Genomic DNA, 22800 nt, shown 5'->3' on the forward strand with positions numbered 1-22800 from the left:
GTTAAACGCAACTGGCGTTTTATCCGGCCACAACTCGTTCCACGAGCACAGACCAGCCGACTATGAACCCAATCCCTTTCTTGGCCCCTGGATCAGTCTAAACAAAGAAGACTAACTAACAAAGCAACAGGGATGCGCGTGCTCGCTGAATAGATGGTGACATAAAAATTGTGTTGGGCATTATAACTAAAATAAAACATTTTAATTCAAGCAATAAACTACGCCCTGCCTGCTGCAATAGATGGTGACAACTGAATTCATATTGAGTTAATCCCGTGGGCACTGAATCGATGAGAAAACTGGCCTCCACACCCCAGAAGATGCCGATAACTACCGTCATCCAGAAGGAGTGAAAAAATTGACAACCATTCCACTCTGTGAAGATGGTATGGTAGCGAAAGCTGACAACAGTCAAAGCTCCCAAACAAAAAGCAAAGTGTTTCACCTCCGCTGCGGGTCGGTCTAAAGATAGTTCAATACCGGACCGACCCGCGGCGGAGGTGAAGCAGGCGTTAAGCCGCCCCCCCCCCGCCATACGTGGGCCGCTCCCGAAGATAGTGCAACATCGGGGCGACCCTCGTCGGAGGTGAACCAGGCGTTAAGCACTCCACATACGTGAGCCGATCCCGAAAGTAGTGCAACGCCGGCCCGACCCGCGGCAAAGGTGAAGCACTCATTAATAACTCCCCATACGTAGGCCGATCCCGAAGATGTTGCTATAGCGGGCGCACCCGCGGCGGAGATGAAGCAGCCGTTAAGCGCTCTCCACCCGTGGGTCCATGCCGAAGGTAGTGCAATGCCGGGCCGACCCGCCGTGGAGGTGGAGCAAGCATTAAGAACTCCTCATACGTAGGCCAATCCCGAAGATATTTCAATGCCGGGCCCACCCGTGGGTCCATCCCGAAGGTAGTGCAATGCCGGGCCGACTCGCGGTGCAGGTGAACCAGGCGTTAAGCACTCCCCATACTTGGCAACATCCCGAAGATTCCGAAGGGCGCGTTTAGGTTCCCGAGTCCACACGGGGTATGTGCCGTTGATCTTGGACCCTTCTTTCCCTATCACCATGATCGGGCCACATGCTGATTGTTGCTGTTAACGCATGCCGAAAAAAACTACGGAAGTTAGCCATACACTGCTTTCACTGTAAAAGGCAGGAAAATGTTGACCGCCAAGTAGATTGATTTGTCGACGCTTTAGGAATGTGTGAGGAGTGGTGCCTTGGGCGGATAGAGGGGGGGGGGGAGGGTATGGCGCTTAACTTCGCTCCTCCCCCCCCCCTTTGGTTATGTGCCTGGCTACATGCATATGCGCTTGTAAATATACCTGTAGATAGTCTGTCCCGCGCACCGTTATACGTAACATATTTGGTGGAGGTTTGCGGTCCAAGTCCTCGCCACAGATCTCCGCAGCGGACGCTCACTCGAGGCTTTCACCATGCCTCCGGCCAATCAACCTCGACCACACCGGCCGCCTTACCTACCACAAAGACTTCCGTCACGCCTATACCGCCCCCATGCATCCTGGAATCTCAGGCCTCGACGGCATCGAGGTGGATGACTGATTGAAACTCTACGAACGCCTCAGCACTAACAACACGTGGGACCCTACTATCACGTTCGCGAACGTTATTTTTTATCTCGACGGAACACCTCGAGTATAGCTTCAAACTTCAAACTTCAACTTCAATTTTCAAACCGAGATCACAAGCTCGGACACCTTCAAGCAGAAGTTTCGCGACTAATTTGGGCACCCCTTGGGTCGACAGTTAGCTGCCAAGAAGGAATTGCCTACTCGTGCGTCGACGTCAACGGAGCCATATGTACCCTACATATAAAAGGTCTCAGCTCTCTGCTGCAAAGCCGATGAAAACATCGGAGAGGCGGACAAAGTTGCGCATGTTCTTAAAGGGATTGCCGCGACACTTTCAACTTTCTTGTGTTTATCAAGGTTACAACTGTTTACGCCATTAAAGAATGGCGCCGTCTGGAACAAGCCGAAAGCCGACACATCACACATGAGTTGCAGCGCCTGCCGAATAATACAGCGACATCATCGTTTGACTATCTCTTTCGCCGGGCCAGCGCCTGCGTTAATGTTACGCGTATCGTTCGGCGTGAATTCGAGGCCGCCGCTCCAACTGCCCAGGCGCCTATATCCGTGAACCCGCCTTCGGTTTCTGTACTTCTCATCCAAGCTGTCGTCTTACAGGAGATCCTAAATGAGATCGCCAATATGGGGATCTACTGTTTCCTCGGCTCCTCGCTCCGATGTCCAGCCACATTTTGCAACTCCCCCTCGACCCACATCAGACTTTTCTCCATGGTTCAGTAATCCGCCCGCATGGGGAACTCCCGACGACAAGCCTATTTGTTTTCATCGTCACCGCGTTGGCCACACCTCCTGCCACTGCCGAAATCGCTGGAGTTCGACAGCACAGATGAATTTTCCGGGTTACATTAATGCACCTGGCCGCTATCACTCGTATATGTCCTGATATGACCAAGTTGCCCCTCAAGAACATGTAGCTGATCCCCGGTGCTCCCGCTTGCCTTCCCCCCAACGCCGCCGTCGCTCCCCCCAGCCCCGCAGACCATCTTCTCCGACCTGTCTACTATGCTGCCAGACGGATAACAAAGCAATGCGGATCCTAGAGGAGGCGCTGCAATGCTTCAATCAAGCCGAAATCCTATTCTGACAATCCATACCGAACAGAAATTCCTGGATGTACAGATACACGGTGCACAAATAACTGCACTCATCAACACTGGAGCACACCTTTCTGTCATGAGTGCTGAATTTCGCCGAAGGCTAAAAAAAAATTGTGACGCCTGGAATGACTCAAGTCGTCCGTGTAGCCAATGGCGTAACAGCTGCAGTCGTTGGGATGTGCACCGCTCATGTCTGCATCGCTTATTATCAGACAGTTGCTCTATTCGCCGTCCTGGCCGAAGGCCCGCACGATGTAGTCCTGGTCCTCAACTTTCTTGCCGCGTACTCCACCCTTATCGACTGTTCAGCCAACACACTCTGTCTCGATATTCCCCTTCTGGACACCGCTGACCCACCTCCAAGCTATCTCTGTTCCACCGAGTATGCCCGCTTGCCACCACAGACGTAGACTTACTTCGACTTCGTGTTGTCGCCGCCAGTTCCTGACGGTGACTAGTTTTGGCGCCCACGCCTCGTTCACGACATCACAGTACCCCAGACCTTTCTTTCTATAGTGGCGAACTGCATCTCCCTTCTTGTGAATTTCAGCATGACACCACAAATGCTGCCACAAGGCAGCACTTTCTTGGTCGTCCTCAAAACCGTCGCTGGCAGCAGCGTTCTTGGACGGGGAAATTGCGAATTTCGCCGTCGCGTGGTGCTTGACATTCACCTGTTATGTATTGCTGTCGGAGAAAGCTGCGTATGCAAGCTACCGTGGCAATGTTCAGCTATTACTCGCAGGAGTCGTTTAGTGGCTATGGTGTTGGGCTGCTAAGCACGAGGTCGCGGGATCAAATACCGGCCACGGCGGCCGTATTTAGATCGGGGCGAAATGCGAGAACACTCGTGTACTTATATTTAGGTGCAAGTTAGTGGCACAAATTATTCCGCAGTCTCTCCCAACGGCGTGCTTCATAATAATACTGTGGTTTTGGCAGGTAAAAATCCATAATTTATATGTTCTAATGTTCAGAGGTTAGAAAACACTACCATGGTCTTGGGTGTCGCCTGCATTTACAAAATTGAAGATAGTCGCGCTGTATATTACTCTTACATTTATTGATCGTGGCACTGCTTGAACCAATGCCCTCAAGTCATAAAAATTTCCGCCTAGAGGCTCTTCAGCGAAGGCTTACGCCAGGTTTACCGTCATTAACTGTGCCAATAGGGCTGCAAAACGGACCACAAAAGATGGCCAGAAACTAAGGCATCAAATCAATCAACAAAATAAGTGCCTGGCTGGTGGTTATTGAGCAAATCCATCAATTTGTTTTTTGCACATTGTATTCGGGTAATACACGCGTTTTTACACTCTAAGACAATTATCTCAAAACTTCACTTTTTTGTTCATTTGTCTCATCACTTCAGCAACCGAAAATGCTAAGCAAAAGCTTTTGCCCCAGTGTCAGGTGTTGAGGCTTCAAAATCTACTCAAGTAAAATAATTTTTCTTGAATAAATAATGATTGTCGCAATAAATATTTAAGACTTATACTCACTAAAAATTGAGCATAAGTAAAAAATTGTACAAAAGCGTGCTGCATGGTATCCAGTGAACTTTCCTCTACAATAAAGAAAATAATTCGGAATACAAGGATACTAGTATAATTTTTCAAACTCAGATGTTTACCGAGAAAACATCGCCTAAAATATATGGTGGTTATAGTTAGGGCTTTATTTTGTGCCGGTCAATCAAGAGGATCTAATAAAATAGTGGTACGCAGTAATACCATTTTGACACCTATTATCATCTGCCACAGTGTTTTTAAGCAAGTTGGGCTGCTTCTTTCCTTCAGAATCTCAACGCTGTCATTAGTAGGAAATCTTTTTTTTTTCCTTGTTGCTCAAGATTGGTTGCATCGACGTCGTCTCCATGCTTAATCTTCGTGGTCAGATTATGAAATTCAGATATCCAGTAAAAGTGAGCGCTTTGTTTTTCTTCTACTCAAGCCACAGGCATTCGACATACTGGCCCCACGTGTTTCCGTAGACGAGTAACAATATTATAAAGCAGTGTTTTTTGTTAAATTCATGCGATTAGGCCTATTTATGCCGCTCAGCTATGCACGCTTCTCGTATGAAATATATAAGCAGTCGAGTGCTTCGCCTAAAAAAGGTGGTGACCCTTCTCTTCTAAATCATTCGCAGTTGAAGTGAAGAAGTTCCAGTGGATCTACTAACCGCCGATGAAGTGGTCGGTTGTTATACCCCCGCCCCTAGCCCCTCTTTCCCGGATTATCTAAAAACCAGAGCGATAAAAAGGTTGGCAGTTCATCGAAAGGCTGAGTGACCAACCTGCGTGCACACGTTGCTCAGAAAACCTAAATATGTGTTTTGCAAGGGACGGAAACACATGAAAAAGAAATGGAATGCGCTCACATGAAAGGCTAAAAACCTGCAAAAGGCCTACAGACGGCTTGTAGTGCCAACACGTGTGGAATTCGTGTAGAATGACCAACATTCCGTGCACTGCGACACAAAGAGGAAGTTTAGATGGTTGTCAACGGAATCAACTACGTTTCCAGTAATTGCCAAGTTTTGCTCTGCGTGAGGTATTTCGGACTGATACACAAGTTAACATATTCGTTCACAAAATACAGGGTACCGTTATCCCACGTGTAAAGACTTCAATTTTCTTTAAATAGCTCATTCGTTCAATGCTTAAGATTGGTACTACATCTGATGTCTTAGCATAGGCATGTATACAACGGCAAATATGTGTGCCACAATTTTCTCTTGAGTTCCCCGAACCAATAAAAAGCTGGAATGTATCGAATATGTTACTCGAGTAGTAGTTCAACGTACACTCTTAATAACTTAAATTTCATTGGACATGACAAACAGCTGAGCCGTATACAAAGCTTCAAAGTGTGCGGGTAAAGTACATTTCATATCTTTGGTTTGGTACAGCAAGCTAAAATTATTACTGGAACTGCTCGAAATATACGGTTTCACTACAAACGGCGGTTGGATTTTTCAGCAAGGACAGAGGTTCCATAAGCGCATTTACGGTAGGCTGTAGAAGCAGTCCGCAACTGCATCATTTTCCTTCAAAACGCCGTGCCGAGCCATATACGACACTTTCAAGCTTTTCTGCTGTTCTTCGCTCTTCAACCTCTCTCTGGATGAGGAAATAGTCTTCGCAATCTCACTGAACCAGTGCTTTCGACAAAATGCAATGAAACCGCAGCAACAGCCGCGAGGTCGTGAGGCTTGCCTTTCTGTAGGAGCGAGGCAAGTAGCTGGTACTCCGAGTTGATGAAGTCCAGGTGCGACTCGTAGATGGCCAGGTTGAGGTCCACAGCCTCCTTCTGGAAACCCGTGCAGGCGTACAGGAAATAGCTGTCACATGGGTTGCTGCGCCAATCGACGAAGCCCATGGTGCGGTGCTCTGCGAGACATCCGCCGATTTGTTTGACGATGGATTTCCGGTGGTCAACTTTTGACAGGACAGGTTTCCCGGTCACGGCTCTCAGGATCACTTAGCACTAAGTTGCGAAGTAATAACAATGGTTAGGATGGCCTGCTCAATATATGTTTCTGCCTGTTAACTAGATTTAGACTTCTTCCTTAGTCTACTCTAGCTTATCTATGTAAACAATAGCTAAAACACATCCTCTGGTGGTGAACCAATTGCTGGAGTACGAAAAAATAAAACCTCTCGTGTGAAGCTTTATCAGACACTCAACGTGGCACATACCTAGCTATTCAACTAAATTATTTCAGGAGGTCGAAATTCTTTCACTGGAAATCAAAATGTGCAGCTTAATCTACTTTTAACTAAATACTTATGCGCACATGTTACAATACGCGAATTGAAGCCCGTGATTTCACAAGGCACACTGACTTGGAATGAATTTTGAAACACGAACCAGGTGTGAGATAAGCGCTATCAAACTTGCGGTACAAATTCACTGTTGTTCCAGTTGAATACCTTTTCTTGAACAAAACGTTTCTTTTTTTTTCATTAAAACTAGACATTTCAGGAACACCAACGCATGTCGATGCATGATTTCGGAACGTATATTTCGAAATTGTGTTATCCTCAGGTTTGGTTCGAACTGGATATGATTTTCGAAGACACAATCTAAAAATCGTGAATTGCAATGTGTGCCGTAAAGTAATTATTTAGACCTTAATCAGCAAGATCCTGTAAATCACTCAAACTTATTGTGCTGGAAATGTCCGCCTCTGAGAAAAATCAAGCTCAATATATATATAATTGTGCTGCATGCTACCGGTGACATTCAAAAATTTTGTTAAGGAAAGAACATGCATATTTTTAAAAGAGGATTATTCATATCTGATGGCAACAACTGTTTTTAGGATAATTGCCCTGCAGCGCGCTGGTTATGCACAATCTCACAGCCGTAAAAGCCTCTCCTGAGACGTGCGCAGTCAACCTCTTCAGACGTCGAGTGACAGTTCACGCTGGAGGTCCACACTCCCTTAACAATGTTTGGTTGTTCCTATTGGCCGTGGCCATAAACCGCGTGAATCGTTGAAAATACACATACAACAATGTTTAGGTCAGCCTTCCATAGCGTATTACAGTTTCAAATTGTATTTATGCAATAGAGTTACGCAACTCTATATTGCTTGCACACAGTGGTGGTTTTCTAGCATGTCCAAGATGTAGACCACATAGCGGAACATGTGTGGAAAAGTAGAGTTTCAGAAATTAAAAAAGCGATAAATATGAAACTACCATAAAAAGCTAGGACCTCATCGTGCAACGCATTGCTATAGGCAAGTAAGCTCAGTCTAAAGCAAGCTTTATTTACATCCACCGCAACACCTATCCCGCTCCCATCCCTCCAAAATAGTCTGTGTGCTACTACAGCTAATTTATAGGAAACATGCATGCACCGCAGCGATACGGGACCTGACAACACGTTTCATATAGTGCAAAAGTAATTTGTTTGCTTTGACCCTCCAACCTACAGCCGCCACGCAAACAGAAGCGCCACGAAACATCATTGCATATTCCCTCACCTGCTTCATGACGAAAATATTTCCGCCTGTGCAGATTCCTCGAAAGATACGACCGCGTTGAATCTGTCCACGACAGTATATTACTTCAGCTACTTACATCTCGATTACAATTGAGCACAACGAAAAGCATTTCCAATATCTAATAAAATGTTGCAGTGCATAGTTTCTTCCCAGAACATTCGGGAGTGGGACCAGGTTCACTGATTTACAGTTACCAACAGCAAGCATCAATCAAATGTTTTTGATCTAGCCGGCAAGATATACTGAGAAATTTATTTTCTATTACGTTGGTACGAAAGTGTATTAGCAGATAATAGTAGTAAGATATTGTCCCCTTTAAGTGACAGAGAAGAACGAGGCAATGCCAAAGTATCAATCACGAATCCAACTATTGATTGTGCAAAATTATGCCAGCAAAAGAAATTGACTTTCAAACCACAACGATAGCAGATGCCGACACAATGGCCGGCAGCCGAAATTTGATCTATGGGACAACAGGGTCGGCTGCTTAGACGTAAATCACTGAAGTTTCAGCATAATTACTGCTCCTCCCAATGAGTTCAGACAAAGACCAACAAGATAACACCCCAGATTTGCTGCGAAGGCGATATAAAGAGTACGAAAAGTCTGCACCATTTTACAGTTCAGCATGAGCAATTTCCACCATGTAACATGGCGACACAATGTTATTTGCATCCATCCAACGGCAGTCTACAGAGACTTTGAAAACACAGCTTTTGCATTAAAACATCATTTTGCACGAAGCGTCTGCGTCAGTTTAAAAGCAACTGCCCAAAACAAAGTCGTAGTGTCACCACTACGGCTTCTACAACATGGCTATTGTTTATTTATTTATTTATTCCCTCAAAGGTCTCTGTTGAGACATTACATGAGGGAGTGGGGAGTTTGTCACAAAGATAGATACTACAAATTAAAGAGGGATATTTCCGATGAGTCGCTTGAATGCAAGTGGGTCAATGATAGTGGCAACTTCGGCGGGCAGGCCATTCCAGCCTCGTGTTGCTTTGACACAAACTGTGAGACTCAATCAAACAATTACTGACTGCGTCAAATATTTCGGTGTGTATTCTCGCCATACTGTAAGTTCCTTCACAAGGTTTTCTGTGCGTCAACTAGGCTGCTTCTTGCTGACGGATTAAGAGAAAGCAGATTCTCACCATACTCCTCGCATCCTTCGTCGTCGCAGATGTCGTACTGGCTTTCGTGTAAGTGGGATGCTGCTCCGGTAGAGACTGCGCGTACAATACAGGAGAGCAGGATGTTAGCGTATCACTCGAACAAGCATTAAAATGCGGCATAATTATCGTTGTGTTAATGTTAATAGCAGAAAGGATTGAGAAGCACAAAACGAGCTCACGAACACAACCAATCGATTACGTGACGCGCACAGTGCACTAAATTTTCTCTCGTTACTTCTGCCAAAGCCCGATATATTGGCACAAGCCTGATTGAAAATATCCCACCACTCGTTATCCACTGAAAAATGGCTTGTGTCGACGAAAAGGAAAGCTTTTTTATGAGTCTACCATTGGAAAGAAAGCTCGTTCTATAGTAAATGCAAGAGCTTAAAAAATCTTTACTGCAGGCTGTCATTCTCTCTTGCAGCACATGATGTCATTGATGGTCCCTTAAATCAAATGACCAACCCTTCCCCTACCAGAAAATGGGAATAAGCGGGTCCTGCGTGCGCCTGACCTTCATCACGCTTAAGTAACCCACAGGTAACGGTGCCGGATTGCTTCGGCCTCCCGCTCCATCAGCTCGGTATGTTGTTCTCGTTGCTGTCGGATTGCGTGGGCTCGGGCGGCTCTAAAGGCGAGTTTATGGTCCGACGTTATCGGTGCGCGGGCGAGCATCGCTCGACGTGGGCCGCGTCAGAGCGCGTTGGCAGCGTCCGGTTACGTTATTTGCGCCAGTGCGTCGAACCATAGGTGGAACTATAGACGCTATTGCTCTCGCCAGCGTGACATAACGTCTGTGCGCGCTCGCGCTACGTCGGACTACATTTAGACCTTAACGGCTGAATCGGCGCACTGACTGCTAGCCCTTTCACGGGCGAGTTCTCGCCGCCGCTCGTTGAAGGCTGTCCTTTCCTTGGGGGAACGCACAAAGCGTGGCCGTCCCATCCGTTTTCCGTGACTGAATTGAACAAAAATGAAGCAGGCGCAGTGCGCGCGAAACCAGTTACTGCTCTTTCCCATCCCGGCGGATGCGAAACGGCTATGATTGGTTGTGGCCGTTGCGTGAGCGCGCGCCTATGCAGCTGGAATCCTCACAAATTCTTTGTCATTGTGCAGCGTTGAACTTATAAAATAGAAAGATGCAGTCCTCCATATTCGAAGACGCACTTTGACTCGGTGGACCTCTCTCGCTTTGCCCGAATACAGTATAGCGCCGATACTTCACCTAAGAAAAACGAAAGGCCCTACTAGGTTTCTCAGCGGCTATGGTTTTTTGCTGCTATGAAACGAGGTCGCGGGATCAAAGCCCGGCCGCAACGCCCGCATTTCGATGGGGGCGAAATGCGAAAATGCCCGCGGGCCCTGCATTGGGCAACATCATAGATCCGCTGGTGGAAAAATTAATCCGAAGTCTCCCACTGATGTGTGGCTCATAATTAAATCGCGGTCCTGGCACGTAAAACCCCAGAATTCATTCAAGGAAAACGAAACAAGCGATTCAACTTCATCAATGCACCTCGATGCGGTTACGATGTCCAGAAGTTGCCTTGCAACGTACATTTCCATCCTAGTGCCGAATCCCGCCGTGGTGAGTTTGTGGCCGCAACTCGCTTTATGCAAGCGGCGCGTCACAGGAGCGATTGTAAAGCGTACTGGCCTATATTCTGAAGAGAGTGGAATGGCAAAACCGTCATGTACGAATTTAAATTACGTGTACATTGCAGAGTGATGATGTAGTGGATATAAAAAAAAGACAGAATTTCGCTCCGCAGTGCGTCGCAAGGGAATTTTCACCGGTATTAAGTAAAACGAAAAAAATGAACTCTTATTTAACAAGGATGTTCCCTTTGTTCAAATTTTAAACTAAACATATATGCGTTTCGCGAGTGGATGCATAGAATACATGCCGAGCGTAAGCCATGTGACGTATTGTGAATGGTTGGAATATCCGAGAACATCTATTTGTCAAACAGCAGTGCGGAGGAGCCCATTGAGCTTAATATGTCGACATAATCTATATGTACGATGCTCAGAATTGCCAGAGAAAACTGGATATAATGATCATATGCAGCACTATAAAGAAAGCTAGAAAATATTAAAATAAAGAAATACTTCTTTACCACAACAAATTTATTTCGACGTGAACTAAAAAGATTCCTAATTTTCAAATAGTATTTTTCTATTTATATAGGCGAAACAGTTTTTTTCTTCGTCATGTTTTTTGTCGTAAGCGCTGCCCGCAAAGTTATTTTTGGTTATCTCTTTTCCATCCTCAATGGAACCTTCATTGCAGCTGTAGGCAAAGAAATTAGTCGTCCCTTGTGAGAAACAGTACACCTGCTCATGAAGCCAATCAGTGCCACTGGGAGCGTAATTATATAGGGTGTCCCAGCTAACGTAAACCAAGCTGTTCAACAACAAAAAATATTTGAAAAGCACGGTGCAAGACGCAATCTTAATGCTACGGTTTTCGGTCGGCATACATCTAACAAGCGAACGCCGCCGCTTTTATAAGTGTGTCCTGCACCGTGTTTCTTCGTGCTTTCTTTTTCTTTGAATAGCTTAGCTAAGGTTAGCTGGGCCACACGGTATATATTCGTAGAGCTGAGAGCTGCCATTTAGCCAGTGTCCTGAAGTGCTGAGTGTCTCGTCGTTTCTCGTATGTTCTATATACCATGGTTACCTCTACTGGCATTTCTTACAACCGCATTGCTGTATTAGAGTGCATACGTGAACTCTTGGAACAGCGACTTGATCGTTTGTTTTGCTGACATAATGCTACGTAACAAAACAGGATATTCGTAATATGGAGGATCCGTTCTCGAAGCTCTACCGTTTTCAAAAACGAAAGTGAGGGTGGCAGCAATGTTGAAGAAGCTTTCTCCGTATTTCATCCTCATGTGTTTTTAGCGTGTAGTGCCAGTGTACATTTAGAAAAAGGTTGAACACCGCCCTCACCCGCTGTGAAGGGTAGCAAGCCAGAACTACCTACGGTTACCTACGCTGCCTTGCTGCTGATCCGAACTCTCTCCCCTTGTCTTCGACGTCACCAGCCAATCACGTAGATGCAGAAAGGGCTTCATCATGAAAATATACCTCAGTGTAGCTATCGAAAACACTGCGTATGATTGCCTCATTTCACTACAGTAAATAAATACGAGTCCTGAAAATAGACGAATTGGATCGTTGCGCGTAAAGATGTTGCTGTAACACTTTTTGACGTCAAGTGCATGGAAATGAATTCAAGTATTCTGCGCCATGTTAAGTTGAAATCAGCTTTCCGGAATTTTGAAACTAGCGATTTTCGCCACAAATAATGACAACATTAGCATTTGCTTCATTTGCGCAGCAGATGTTTTTATGATATCGAGGTGAATGTGCAAGCGTTGTAAAATTAAAATGGCCATTCGGGAGGTATGTGCGCGCAGATTGTAGGGGACTTCTTGCCCGTACCCTAAAGTGTACCAGTAAATTTTGGAACGCCAACGTTTGCATTACGCTGAGAAAACGCGAGGAAAACTGTTTGGCAGGGCAAGTGAATTCTCCCATTCGATATTGGGGCATTTCTTGTTGGGCTAGTTGGCGAAGCATTTCTTAGAAGAGGAACACAAAGAGACTCATATAGGCATAAAAGGAGCCATAAAATGAGCGCGACTACTAACTGTTTCATTCGGTTTTGAAAGATCGCCTATATGCAGCGCACATTGACACAAAGCCGTGCGCAAAACCGCCAGTCAACTGATGAACGACAGAAGAGCAACAAGCGCAGGCCCCCAATGCGGGAAACGCTAGAAATTAATGTTTTCCAAGTATACCTGCTCCTTCCTCCCCCCCCCCCCCGCACACACACGCACACAAGGAACAATGCAGTCAGATACATAAGTGATATGTCTGTATTCTCGTACCGGTCGCAAAGCACCTAGTTCAAACGCTCAGCCCGAAATAAAAATGCGCCTGTATTCTACCCTGTGAAAGCGTTTGTACTAAAGCGACGTCGTTGTCGACGTTAGGCTATCACCACCAACACAAGCGAAAAGCGTTACGTCCCGCACGCACGCACGCACCTGTGCCGAAGTGCAGCCTGCATCCTCATTCTTCTTCGCATTCAGAAGAAAGTTTCGGATTGTTATTCGAATATACGAGAAAATATAAACCTGTTATGCGGAAAGTTCCTGAAAGACAGCTGCCGCTTCAGCTGCTGTCTGAGCGACTGCGGCCGCTACGTGGCACTACCATTAGTGAAGCATACACCCTGCTTCTTGTTGGCCCTCCCCATCGCGCAAGTGCGTTATTTCTCTAAGCAAAATGCGCAGAAACTTCGTAAAGTATGACTTACACACAACCTGCAGAGATGATAGCATCGGATTGTAATGCGAATATACGAGCAAACATAATTCTGTTACGCAGGAACTCAAACATATGGCCTTCCAACACTGTAAAAAATTTCTGTCATTATGCAGAGGATTTCCGTCATTATACGGAGAATTGCAGGTAAATATACGGAAAGTATGCCATATCTCAGAAATACGGCAAAATCTTCCGTTAATATACGGAAAGTGGTCTCCGTTTTAGGCTTCACGGACATTTCACTGTAATCATATAGCGGCTAAACACTGTTTTGCACGAAATAGGCAGAATTCCGTATTTTGTTATGCGAACATCCATATTATTGTGAGAAAATTTAAGCTGTCTGAATGAGCACTCGTACTCACAACGTTTCAGCTAACTATATTTTATTGAACACACAAACTGTACGCATTATGAAGAGACGTACGAAATGTGAGAGCTAGCCTTCTACAAAAAGCCGCAATAAGAGATCGTATAAATATATATACGCATCTGCTATTCCTGTCGCAGTTTCCCGCGCATATGGGCCTTGTAACGCTGGTCATATGCGCAAATATATGCGTGTTCTCGCAATGTTCTGGAATTGAACGCTTTGTAGTTGATAATACTGCATATATGTTTAAGTTAAGGAAGAGCCGTGGGCATACGTGTATACGTAAACAAGCTTGCAGCATTCAGGTGCTGGTGCACTGGGAAAGACACTGGTGCTCTATGCGCCAAAAATTGTGCGCCCTCTAAATCAGTACCGAAACGCAGGGAGTGGTATAATGGCCGTAACTGCGTTTACATTTAGCAACAAATGGTCTCGAAGGGGACTGGCGGCCTATAGATCCAAGTACAACGGTCGGATGAAATTTTCGAATGCGGCAAACAATTAACCCAAGTGTGAAAGGGCTTTGCTGAACTGGAATGTAGTTGGTTTAACTCATTCCCATAATATTTACAAAATCTCTCGTCTCTATCAATAACTGCCGATTCATTAAGACAAATAGATTACGCATAATCTTCACTGTTCATGTGTTAATTCTTGCGGTAAGATGTAATCGCAAACATTTGGCGCTTCATCTTGAAAATAGACCGGTAAGCGCGCTCTTTCTTGTACGGCTTAGTAAAGAACGCGAACATGCACCGACATGTGTGCAAACTACTGGAATGTGACTGAAGATGAAGGATCTATTACCGTGCTAGTACTGTGTGCACTGTCAAAAAGAACAAAAAAAAAGACGGAAAGAAAGAATGCCCAGTGCAGACATGTAACGATTCAAGGTTTATTTCTTTTTGACCCAGAATGCAACGCCATTATTTCCATGTGCTTTAAAATTCGGTAAATGTTATGACACACCTGATTATTAACCCGTTCATTACATGCGCCAACCAGCCCAAATTATCACTATAATAGAGCTTACTGATGCAGCGTAGTGCACTTGCCTTGCGCTTCATTGCAGCACAGGGGTTTGCTATCCCCAGTAGCGAACAGTTTGGTTGACCTGCCTGCCTTTCTGCTTCTTGCATTCTTTCTCCTTTTGTATAAAACGCACTAACTCGTGGGAGAGAAATCGTTCTCGTCTTTTAGAATTCAATTATTTGTCACGCAATTATTTTGCAGTTCAAGTAACTAGAGCACAAATGCGAAAACGAAACTGAATCTGTTCTTTTCTCCGCGCTCACAGAGTGCGGCACCAGGGGGCAGCGCGTGCTGCGCTTCCCCCTTGTGAACGGCTGAGGAATATGGAAGAAAGCAACTGGGCTGGGAGAATGTTCAGGTATCTGTACAGGAAAAACATTGATTCCCATTGGAGGAAAAGAACTAGGAAGCTTACCACCAAGTATGCGGCCTGTAGCGTGGGCAGCACAGCAACAAAGAAGGTCAAGCGAAAAGTCAGAAAGGCTGAAATAATCTCATGGGTGGCGGCAATGGAAAAGAAACCTGCCATGAGTAGCTACTTAAGAGGAAAAAACGAGATCAGGAAACGAACCATTTATGATAACTCAAAGGGAAGCTCATTACTTTTTGAAGTGAGATCGGGATGCCTTATAGCACGCACCTACAAAGCGAGATATATGAAGGAAGAAGAAGCATGTGCTAGCTGTGGTAAAGCTAGGGAAACGACGGAGCATCTTTTATTAGAATGTGAAGACGTCTGCCCAGTGGTCGATTTAGGCATCACTGGCCTCCTTGAAGCCCTTGGGCTCAGCGGGAGCATTGGTAAAGCAAACATGTCCCCAACAGGCATTAATAAGAGGCGATTAGAGGGTTAGTGGAAGAAAAGTAGGGAAACGACAAAAGGCGGAGACGTACAAAAGCACAGTTCGCAATAGGGTATCAAAAAATTTGGGCGTGGTAGTTCATAGGGTTTCTCTTTTTCTTTTTTCATTGTTTAACTGAGGTAGGACATTAGGCAGTATAACAGCAAGAGCTTGGTGGCGCAACCCACCGCCCGTTCCAAAGGGGATGCTCATAACATCATCCATCCATCCGTTAGGAGGGGTGGACGAACCGGCCTATGTGTAGTCAGCCGGCATTTATCGTGTCATCTTGTAAAAGTTGTTAATTTGCAGGAAATGTCTCTTGGTTTGTACTCAAGAGTGGAGGAAGACCCCAAAGAAGATAGGTTGACGCATCGGGAGTGAAGAACAGAAACGATGGATGGTTACGCTGCTTGGGTCTCGGCACATTCGAATCGACAAAGTTCAGAATTTGTAGCCGTGTGGTGTACGCTTGTGCGCTCGTCATTTGCTGTCATCGCGCGGGGATATTTGGGCTGAATGTCTTTCACTTCGTGTACAAAACTCTTCACGCTGCGGCATAGAAGAAGTTGTCCTGTGTTTTGGTGCACGTATGCGCTTGGACACGCGATAGCCTGCTTACTCTCAACGGGTCTTCAACAGTCTACGAGCGCTCGTAACTTGGTCATGAGGTAAGCCCATTTTAATCCTATTTGGTTTGCAAAATGTAGGTGTAAAAATGATGTGTGGTAAGCCGGTGTCGCGAACAGAAATGTTGTTTCAGAACACCACTATGCAACGTCTTAGGGCAGAAGTCATGCATGAATAGGGAAAAGGATCACGCTATCTTTTCAGATCGATTCCAGAGGTAGCGCGATCAGCTCGATCGCAATTTCCGTGTGGCACTTCTAACCTCTTGCTCGATTGCGTTAAAAGCGTAGAATAAACTGCGTTCAGGTGCGCACTTGTATTGACGCTTGTATTGGCTTGAGAGCGTACTGTACCGATAAAAGACGTTCTGTTAGAATAAGGAAATAACCGTTCGAGGCAATAGCAGTGGCTCACTACCTGTGATCGTTACTTCCTTGCTTGGGTGCACGTTTTAATTGTAGTGACTAAAAGAGATGTTCTTGGCTCTGGCTGCTCTGCCGTGTCTCCTTGGTGCAACTTCTTGCGGTGCAGCAAGACGTGTTGCTTCGAATGATGTCTGGGCAGTCAAGGCATTCGTGTCAGTAAGCAAGCAGTAAACGGTGTATGAGTGCAAAAAATTTGGACATACAAGATACGCGAATGGTATCATCATAGACTCTACTTTACGTATAATTCAGTTGTATTACTAAAGCGGAGAGTGGATATGCATGAAAGACAGATTGTATTGATACTCGGCAAAGACAAGGTAACTTATCATTACTAATTAATCCTTTTCTGTTACTGAAAGGCAAGTTGCTGTTGTTCTGCTGGAGCTGAGAAGAGGTCTGCTGCCTGCAATGGGTCCATCTCTCTCAAGTTATCGCAGTAATGCAGCTCTCAAAATGAGTGGATTTTTTTTCTCTTAGCTATTTGCTACCTGAATCATGACCATCTACTTAGGTGTGTAGGCGATCACTGTTAGTGACATTGGAGTGCTGGTGGACAAGCACTCATTTGTTATTGCAACGCATATGACAGAGTGCAGCTGTGGCAGCATGCGAATGTGTTAATCTATTAGCCAAATTAGGTTCTTTTAGTTAATATTTTAATATATTGATGTCATTGGATTGTGGTCTAGCAGGCAAAAATGCTGAACACGGAGCAGTAATCTTAATTTGCACTTGATAAGATGTGCAAGCAATTCTGGCTGTTATACATGAAATGGGACATTTGTAGATGTCTTCTACAATGCTGCAGTCCTGAATAGCTTGAGAGTTAAGTGATACCACTATAATTTCTCTGTAAAGCATGCAGCACGGTTTAGCATTGGGGGAGGCTGTCATCAACAGACGTCTACTTACTGTGAAGTTCAAAAGTGGTGTTACTGTTGGGCTGACTATATAATGTATGCTTTAGTTCTAATCTTGTATGAGGCAGACATAGTTTAACCAATTGGTTAAACAATAGCAATGTAATGTCTATGTACACAAGTATTACCCATTCATTTCTGCCATTTGGACAATTGCAGAAATACATGGGTAATACTTGTACGCATAGACATTAGATCACTATTGTTTAACCAACTGGTGTCTCTGCATGCTAAAATTTACAAGGCTATTATTAAGTAATGTCAACGTTTGTGTTAACATTAAGGCACCGTTTTATATTATTGCAGATTACCACCATTGTGTACCACCATAGTGTGATATTTGCACTAAATGTATTTGACTTTGCTATTAAACCCTGCACAGTGGTGCGTCATGAAATTTTTTTTCTATAATTTCTGGCCTCAGAATGCACTTCATGTTACATTCTTGTTTGCAACAAGACTATAATGCAGTTTTCTCTCCTTATATTTTGTGGCACTTCAAACTGCGGCGAGCTAAGCCAACGGGCAGCAATACTGGAATCGCTACTGCGTCTGGAGCAGTCTTCAAACACACACAAGGAGTACATAATTATTTTTGAGCACAAAACAACGGACACCAGAAAGACGACCTCCTCCCCCCCCCCCCCCCAGGGCAAGGCGCTACTCCCAACTGACATCACTTTATTGCGTCACTCCTTTATAGATAACAGAATCTAGAAGAACATGCGCTGTGAGCACCATGTGCAGGGACCACCAACATTCGATCACAAGAGCGCATTCATGCGACAGAATAACAAAAAACATATTCAGCGCTGTACAAGGTTAAATAAGGCACACTAGTGCACTGTGACCCCAATGACTGTATGAAGAAAGCTTCCGATAATTCTCGGGACGTGGTATCACGGCTCTTTTTCAAAATCGTAGTATCACGAAACATGGCGAACATGAGCGATCCATACCAACAGGCACAGGTTCCCATTTGTCTCAACATTGTAAAATATGGAAGTGCAAAGCCATGTTTCGTGACACTACGACTTTGAAATAGTGTTGTGATGCCACAGCCTAAGAGTTATCGGAAGCTTTCTTCATACAATCATTGGGGTCACAGTGCATTAGTGTGCCTTCTTTAACCTTGTGCAGGGCTCAAGATGGTTTTCAGGATTCCGTCGCATGAGTGCCCTCTTGTGATCGGATATTGGTGGCTCGTGCACATGGTGCTCAATGCGCATGTTCTTCTAGATTCTGCTTTCTATAAAGGAGTGACGCAATAAAGTGATGTCAGTTGAGAGTAGCTCCTTGTGCTGGGGGGGGGGGGGGGGTCGTCTTTCTTGTGTCCGGTATTTTGCGCTAAACAAAGTATTTATGGATTCGCACCAAATAGCCCGCCAACGCATTGTGTTGAACACAAGGAAACACGGCTTTGCCTTGTTTGACTGTGTTGCGGGCACTTCTGAAGTAATGTCTGTCCAATAACCTCGGTGGCATGGAAGTGCCGTCCACTTCTATGCATTGCTTTCTGTTTCATTGTGACATCACATCGCATTATAATCATAATGTGTATGTACTTTTTCTAAGAGACCTATATTCTTATCCTTGTGTTATATTTGCTGTCGCATTATTTATGTGCAAATGATCAGTGCTCCTAGTTCCATTTTATCGCAAAGTAAACTACTGGTACCTAAACAGTTCTGTATATCAGAAAACCAAAGCCGAACTGCCGAACAGTACCAAGCAGCAGCATTAGTGCAGTGTCAAGTAGTCAGATTTTATTGGTCACGCAGAGCTGCACAGCGTACCTCTGTATTACTTGCTGAACAATTAAGCTGTGTGAAAACTGAGTATTCATGTAGCTTCAACCACATGCTACTGGCCATTGCTCCTGCCCTCAGCAAATGTGGAAGATTACCACGGCATTCCTTTTTCTAACTCTTTTTCCTTATTACAGTGGGATTAGTGCCTGTGTAAGTAGGAAACGGATCACGTAGGCAATCAAAATCCAACAATGTGTAAACTTGGAACATTGATTGTGCAGTTTGATGACTCAGAATAAGTAGAAATAGACCATAAACGATTGACAATTAACTTTTGCTTGACACAGGGCTAGAGCATACAGTAAGCATACTGTATGCTCATGCGGTGTCACCAAAATTTAAATTTTAGTGTAGCTTTCCAGTGTATGCTTCTATTGTTGCCTTCTGTCAAAGGGATGGTTGCGTTTCGCATGTCTAGCAACTAGACTGTCTATATATAGCAGTCAAAATGTGCGAACTGTATTTTTAAATGATTTGATAGAATGTGTAAAAAATAAAGCCATACAATCAACGCACAGTGATGTGACTTTCTCTGCACATGTTGCCGGTTCAAAAAAGTATGGTAGAAGTTGTTGCCAAGGTTCCAACCAGAAAATAAAGCCAGTATAAAAGGGTCCACACCACTGATCTCTACTACAGGGGATGGACAGCACATCGAGCGCCCTCGACTGAAGCTGACCTTGTCCCGGAAGTTGGTGCTTCACAACTTTGCAGCAGCACTTCGTCTGCACGGGTGTGTGGCATTTCTTCACTTACCATGCATGTCTGATGTGCCATAAAGTACCCAAGCAGTGTTTCGAGGTGTCCAGAATTTTTCCATTGTAGTGTCTACAGTGTCGCTAACATAAGTGGCGTGCAATGGAAACTGGTAAATCAGAAAAACCTGATGTAAAAGTACACTATCGTATACGGGTTCGGATTGTCGTAAAAACGCTTACCAGACATGTAAAGACACCTCCTAAAATGTGAAAAACCACAAAGAAAATTTTTTACGGCAGCAATATTATCTGATCGCACGCGCTAGTTAGTCCACCATACGCCCTGCTTCCAGGATAAGCGACTGCATGACACCGCATTTCCATTGGCTTCACCTGCATCCGGTGCGGTGTGCTGCATCCAGCAAAACATATTACAAATCAGTGGTGCACAGTATTTTCTGTCCCCTTTCTCGACGCCTACTGAACACATATTAAACTGTTTCCAAAGCAGAAAAACAGAGGAAAAGGGCCCTGAACACATTGCATATTAAAGTGGCTGGTACTGGGTAACGCAAGCACTGTGGCGTAGTAGATTTTCACCAGGCAACCTGGGAGCCCAAAAAGACTGCTGGTTACTTGCAAATGGCCAACGTATTGTTAGCATGTTGAAGCTCTTTTTTTATTGTCATCGCTTATTTAGCTAGTGAACACATCTTTCGCAACTGGAGAAGAAGCCTTGGAAGCATGAAACACTTCACAAAACCAGCTTCAATATATCATGTGTCTGCATCACACAATTTCATGGCTGCATGAGTGAACCCTCTGGTTAACATGTAAGAGTGTTCATGATGTTTGCCGTGCATTATCCACTTTATCTACAGGTCAACCCTATCTTGAGACTTAAGCTGATGTTGCGTTTAGAGAAATTATGGCCGAGAGCCAGCTTTTGAGCATGCAGACTGAGCTCGACATATTAAACGCCAGAACAAGTCGTTGAGGATTTCAGATCAAGAATCTTCAAAGGCCAGTTCATTTAGTGGTGTTAATATTCTGCTCAAGGTTGTTACGTTCATATGGTGCCCAAGCATTGCGGTAACAACTTCACTTGGCGTACATAGCAAGGGTCTACTCGACGTAAGCTGGTGGCTTCTTGCAGCAGTTTCAAAAACTGGTTTCTTGTTCAGTTGAGATCTTCAAATTTTGCATTGTTTATTAGGTGTTGTGTCCGGTTTCCTTTTCCTGCAGCTTCTTAGTTAAACATCTGAATAGTGAACACAACTTGACTTTTTCTTGATTTACTAGATTACACGCCCTCGATGCAAAACAATTTCACTTCAAAACTGCTTGTACCGTACTGAAAGAATAACTGGAAGCAGCCATAGCCACCAATAACACGCAAGAGATGATTATGAAAATTTTAATATTGTTTTTTGGTCTACAGGGTGTCTTAACTATCGTGCACCAAGATTTAGAAATATGTAAATGCGATGTAACTAGACAATATGAAGGTAATGTTGTTTGCCATCGCTTGGAGATACTCGGATTGCTTTTTGGATTCTGCCAAATTACATAATATTTCTTAATTAGTTAATAAACATTTCAAATAATTAAATGAAAAGTGCCAATGAAAAGTTGTACAGCAATATGAAAGCCTCCCGACACACTTTTCTGTTACTCATTGTATGGTACGTAAAACTTTTTCCAAGGAATAAGCCTGCGAATACACGTAAAGTCTCTTGAGTGGCCAGTCACGTGGCAATTTTGTGGTGAAAAGCCACGAATACAACTTGAATGTCTCCTTTTAAGGAAAATACTTGGCTCAAAAAATTATCCTTCTTTATGCAGCCTGTGGAGACAAGGTTTCTTAGACATGGCCATTGCCTCAAGGAAGATGCCGAGGCCACAGGCAGTTCCTCCAGTGACCGTGAAAAGGTCCCCTGGGGCACAAGTCTAATCTGGCACCCCCACCTTTCTCCTGCAGCTTTTCTGTCTACTTAGCTAACCAGGAAGGTCAAAGATGGCAAAGGGAAAAGGAATCAGCAGTTTCAAACATAGAACTTGCTCAAGCTCAATGCGTTTTTGGTGTGAAGTTTTTCCCTTATCAGTTATCAAGAAACGGCTAATAAGTATATGATATGGTCTTCATACGGACACCTCTTTACCACAGAGAATTAGCAGTAAAAAAAGCAGCTTATGAAGGCTTGAATATTAGCTAGGATGATGTGGCATAGATAGATAACGATTATGAATGTTTATGGTGAAGGTAGTGGTAGTAGAGTGAACAATCAGAGTTTATGTATAGATTAAAAGACATTTCGTTCCAGTGCCAGAATTTTAAATCATCCCAAATAGTTCTTGTGTTTGGTCTATGCACATCGAGTGGCAGTGTTTCTTGATGCTTGCTTCTTGCTGACATCATTGTTATGCTGCATAATTCACCTGTTTAAATTCCCTGTTTCCCCCATGAGAAGCAACTTTACATTCATCATAAGAAACCTCGTAGATGAGTTCCAGAAACTTGCGAATGAGATTAGAGGGTGGCGTGCACCCCAGGCTTAGATATGCATTCAGGAGCCTCATATCTTGCAAATGTTAGAAGTACTCTTGCTAAGCAAGTTCTTGGTGTCATACAAGGTTATTTGCGAATACGAATTTGCCTAAATTGGGAAAACAGTCAATCTAAAACATGCACAATCGCTGACAATGCATACACATTCCAACTGAACTAAATACAAATAAATATAGCACCAAATGCAAAAATCATTGGCATGATGCCATTATTTGAGTGGAATAAAATCTGTCCGGCGTTGT

General features: G+C 44.4%; 1 protein-coding gene across 1 annotated transcript in view; it reads right to left on the reverse strand.

Moving 5' to 3' along the window:
- Nucleotides 1-22800, reverse strand: part of LOC142570673 (uncharacterized) — a 150095-nt gene that overhangs the window by 99745 nt on the left and 27550 nt on the right. The window contains exons 4-5 of the mRNA XM_075679026.1: nucleotides 8885-8959; nucleotides 5929-6102 (exon numbers count right to left, since the gene is read on the reverse strand). Of these exons, the coding sequence (XP_075535141.1) occupies nucleotides 5929-6102; nucleotides 8885-8959 (249 nt within the window). The remainder of the gene's footprint in view (nucleotides 1-5928; nucleotides 6103-8884; nucleotides 8960-22800) is intronic.

Source organism: Dermacentor variabilis, chromosome 2 (assembly GCF_050947875.1).
Source record: "Dermacentor variabilis isolate Ectoservices chromosome 2, ASM5094787v1, whole genome shotgun sequence".
Classification (NCBI taxonomy): domain Eukaryota; kingdom Metazoa; phylum Arthropoda; class Arachnida; order Ixodida; family Ixodidae; genus Dermacentor; species Dermacentor variabilis.